The following is a 4,558-nucleotide window of genomic DNA, read 5'->3' as shown; positions in this document are numbered from 1 at the left end:
CCTTCCTTCCTTCCCTCCCTCCCTCCCTCCCTCCCTCCCTCCCTCCTTCCTTCCTTCCTTCCTTCCTAATAGCACTTAGACTTATATACCACTTCACAGTGCTTTACAGCCCCTTCCTTCCTTCCTTCCTTCCTTCCTTCCTTCCTTCCTTCCTTCCTTCCTTCCCTTCCTTCCTAATAGCACTTAGACTTATATACCGCTTCACAGTGCTTTACAGCCCTCTCTAAGTGGTTTAAAGAGTCAGCCTCTGGCCCCCAATAATGTGGCTCCTCAATTTACCAACTCAGAAGGACGGAAGGCTGAGCCAACCTAGAGCCTGGTGAGATTCGAACTACCAAATTGCAAGCAGCAGAAGCAGCCTGCAGTACTGCACTCTAACCACTGCGCCACCGAGGCTCTTATTGTAACTCCGAACGGTCACTAAACCGACACTCTTGTAAGTTGAGGACTATCTGTACAATGGTACCTCGATAGTCAACGTTAATTGGTTCCAGAAGGCCCAAGGAGTACTAAAAACTATGCGTGCCAGGTAGCCTGTAACATGATCCTTCTTTTTTTCTTTTTTTGCCGGGAAGGACTTTCTGTCTATCCTTTTTCCTATCAGAGACCTTCCCAGCATGGCCTGCCCTCCCTCTGCAGCTGCCCCTCCCTCCTTTTTTGCACAGTGTCAAATACCAAAGATTCACGAGTATTGGGACAACGTTTTCACATCAAGATGCATCAAGGATCAAATTTGAAGAGTTTGGAAACAACTGAATACCAAGGTACTACACGGAGCCTCCGTGGCGCAGTGATTAGAGTGCAGTGCTGCAAGCTACTTCTGCAGCCAGCTGCCTAGAGTTTGGCAGTTCAAATCCCACCAAGCTCCAGGTTGACTCAGCCTTCCATCTTTCTGAGGTGGATAAAATGAGGACCCAAATTGTTGGGGGCCATAGGCTGACTATGTAAACTGCTTAGAGAGGGCTGTAAAGCACTGTAAAGTGGTATATAAGTCTAAGTGCTATTGCTTTTGCTGTATCACGATTGCATCAAGTTGAGATGAACACAAAAAGAGAATTTTACCAAATACTGTTTTCTACAGGAACTCGCTGCATCTTTTATAAGTTTTCCTGGCCAGCAACAGGTGCCTCCAGGTCAGGTTGGAAAGTTGTTATGGATCCCATCGGTTAAAGGATTACAACTAGCGGAATCCAGGAAGTGACCCTTCTCTGCCGTGTCTCCCACCCTCTGGAATAATCTCTCTTGAGGTGAGTTGGGCTTGGACTCTCCTGGCCTTTCAAAAGAGTTTGAAGACCTGGCTAGGCTAACTCACATGGGGTTCCCTTAGCACAGTGATGGCGATCCTTTTCGTTGTGGTGTGCCAAAAGCACGCACGGACACTGGCACCCACAATGCAATGTGCCCCCCCTGCGCATGCCTGTGCAACACCCTCACTCCGGCCCCTTGCCTGCACTGTGCATGCACTCTCCTCCTGACTGATTTTCAGCCCGTTTGAGGCCGTTTTCATCCTCCCGGGAAGCCTCTGCAACCATGGGAGGCCGAAAAATGGGCCTTTCGGAAATACCAGAGGTGCCTGTTTTCAGCCTCCGGAGGGCCTCTGCAGCCTTGGGAGGCCGAATAAGGGGCCCGTTTCGGCACTTCTGGTATTTCCAGAAGGCCCGTTTTTCGGCCTCCCAAGGCTGCAGAGCTTCCCTCGAGTCTCCGGGAGGGCGAAAACGGCCTCAAACAGGCCGAAAATCAGCTGGGAGGCGTGCGCATGCGCAGTGCAGGTATGTTTGGCTGGGGCTCACGTGCTAGCACAAATTACTCTGCGTACCACCCATGGCATGCGTGCCATAGGTTCGCCATCAGAGCCCTAGCAGCATTCAACCCTGGAGGTGGTTGATGCCTTAACAGCTCTCCCCTTGCTTTTTAACTTTTATTTTATTCTGGTTTTTTTTACCTGGCTCTTTTACTGATGTGTTTTATTTTTATATGGTTTTTAGATTTTTAGGTTTTAATTGCACACTGCCCAGAACTACTCAGTGAGTGAGAGAGGTAGTATCTAAATTGACCAATAAATAACTAAACCTGTGGGAAGCCCCCCCCTCCTGAAGAATGAAATATTTTGGGAGATATTAAAAAGGCAGGATTGAACATTTCCCCTAAAGGAAAAATGAAAAAAAAAATCTTAAAGGGAAGCAAAAACCAGCCCCAGTTTCCTTGCCCCAAGCAGAAACTGAGGAGGCCAGCTTTTAGAAATGCAGATTTGGTAATCCATTCAGAAAGATTGGTTCAAGATACAAACTCAGATAAGCAACAAACAAAAGCTTGACAAAATTAGCTCAGACACCTAGGATTTGCATTTCCCCTTTTGCCTATAGAGCCAGCCATGACCCCTAAATGACCCCATAGGAATCCAGAAGGTATAAAAATCCATTCACTCCAAACTCTATTTTGTCAGCTGTCCCAGAACCATATCCCAGGTGGTTCTGTTCATCAATAAGTGGACCTTCATTCCAACCAGCCTCCAGCCTCCATTTTATTTCTAGTGCCTTTCTCCCAGCTTAGAGTTGAACCAGGTGGATTTTTCCTTCCAAAAAGAGCAATTAATAACTAAAGAAACAAGAGTCTTAAATGTTTGCTGCTTTTGGTGCAAGAGGACAATTTTGGAATTTGAGATGCAACTATACGAACAAGGGGCAGGGGAGGAAGCGATACCTCCTGCCTGCAAAAGCATCTTCTCAGCTAAGAAATGGGATTGGTAAAATTGTCACTTTCCCGCCCAACCTTCGACGGAACTTGGAAGAAATAACTTGCTTTTTAAGAGCTTCCTGGGCTCCTGGCACAGCTGAGTCTTCTATATGAAGCGTACCACTGAGATCCACCAAGACCGCTTTTATTGCACGCCGAGCTGCCATCCTTCAAGCCAAGGGGAAGATGGAGGTGGTAGAAGGGAGGAAAAAGAGCATAAATGGTTAGGTAACAACAGATGGTTAAAATAAGCAGGAAACCTCTCCCCTACATTTCCCTGCTAAATAGCTACGGAGATTCTCAGTCATCCAGGTCATGGTTGTCCTGGAAAAAAAGCATCTTTTGGAGGCATCTTCCTGCTAAGTAGATGAGCCCGCTCAGAAGAAGAGGGGGGCGGGGAACATATAAAAATAAATCAATAATTGATCCATCAGAAACTTCTCCTCCAATCCCCAAAAATAAAAATAAAAATTCATTTTCTTTTAAACAGAGAAAGTTACACAGAAAACAAAATCTGGGACATCACGTCCAGCTTCAGTTTCAGAGGAGAATTGCCTAGCTGAACTCACCTATTTCATAAATTCTCTTGCTACAATAGAAACAAGCGGTCCTAAGCGATTCAACAGCAATTAAGATGCCACTCTTTATTGGGAGATGCATGGACTTCAATTCCCATAATCCACACATCTTAAAAAAAAGGTTGGCTCGGGTTGAGAAACGAGATTGTAAGGAAGAAGCAGGATGTGTTCCTTTTTGTTCTGTGCAGCTCCAAGGAAGGGAGGGATGCAGCCGAAACTGTTGGAATGCAAAGCCAGAACGGGGACTCATACAGAGACAATGGTGGGGAGTGGCAGGGGGCACCCCCTTTGGGGCATTAAAATCTACCCCATTCAGCAATTGATGCAGCAGGCACCAGGCCTGCTCCCCAAAAAAGTTTGGAAGGAGCTATGGCAAGATCAGAGATGCATGCAAAGGCACAACATGCACCCTCCCCACCGTTGCATTCTTTGGTCTTAACTCTTTTACCAACTTCATCATTACCCCCATTCAGCCTTACTACACACACCTGCCCTATTAAGGAGGAAAGCAGCCCCAACTCCTTGCCAATGTCACAAGGGGAAGGAAAATCGCCCGCTGCCCTCCTTCCTTCCGTACCTCGACACCCCAGTCTCTCTCTTTGCTGCTGAGCGGACTGAGCCCTTGGTGAGACCCTAAGTAAGGAGACAGGAGGCAACACTTCCCCCTCTTTCACACCATTGGTACCGTCCCCACTATGGGGGACGTCTCGGATTGGACTGTACTATTACGATATGCAGGAGGGACGAGCCAGCCTGCTCTCGCTCTGATCCGTCATTGGGATTTGGCGGAAGGTCCTGTCGCTTAAGGACCTTTGGAGTCGTCTAAAAAATTGCCTGTATGGGCCTTCGTTTCTTTTTCTTGTTCTCTTCAGCAATCGAGATATATTTTTCCTAAATAGCACAAATAAACGTGTCCATTAATCGAGATGATAACGCTTACTTTGTATCCTGTTCGACGCTAACATTTTTGAACAGGCGGTTAGATAAACACCTATTTCACATCAATTTCATTGATGCTATATACAGATCATGATCTATTTTCTACTACAGTAAAAAAAAATACATTCCTGTTGAATTTCTACCTGTCTATGGGACCCTAGATCCTAAAGGAGATGGTATACAGGAATCTCTGGTGTAAACCAGGGAATAGCAGCAGATGCTGCTCCACTTTACAAGGTTTTACCCCAAAACTCTAAAAATTCATTGTATTTCTCTAAGAGAACTATTTATTTATTTTATTTATTTAT

At 46.1% G+C, this 4,558-nt stretch overlaps 1 protein-coding gene across 3 annotated transcripts in view; it reads right to left on the bottom strand.

The window, feature by feature from the left end:
* The window catches only part of HDHD2 (haloacid dehalogenase like hydrolase domain containing 2), a 19,220-nt gene extending 15,115 nt beyond the window's left edge, over nt 1-4,105 (bottom strand). Inside the window, exons 1-2 of one of the 3 annotated variants that reach the window (XM_087958690.1) lie at nt 3,303-4,105; nt 2,800-2,901 (exon numbers count right to left, since the gene is read on the bottom strand). In XM_087958690.1, the coding sequence (XP_087814816.1) occupies nt 2,800-2,900 (101 nt within the window). In that variant the 5' untranslated portion in view covers nt 2,901; nt 3,303-4,105. The remainder of the gene's footprint in view (nt 1-2,799; nt 2,902-3,302) is intronic. The other 2 variants (XM_087958689.1, XM_087958691.1) reach the window with 2 other exon arrangements.
* Nucleotides 4,106-4,558: the final 453 nt, after the last annotated feature.

The sequence above is a fragment of the Notechis scutatus genome, chromosome 2 (assembly GCF_049901735.1).
Source record: "Notechis scutatus isolate UNSWTSFEM ecotype Mainland chromosome 2, rNotScu1.2, whole genome shotgun sequence".
NCBI classification, from domain to species: domain Eukaryota; kingdom Metazoa; phylum Chordata; class Lepidosauria; order Squamata; family Elapidae; genus Notechis; species Notechis scutatus.
The sequence above is the reverse complement of the archived record's forward strand: the minus strand, read 5'-3'. Positions and strand labels throughout refer to the sequence as shown.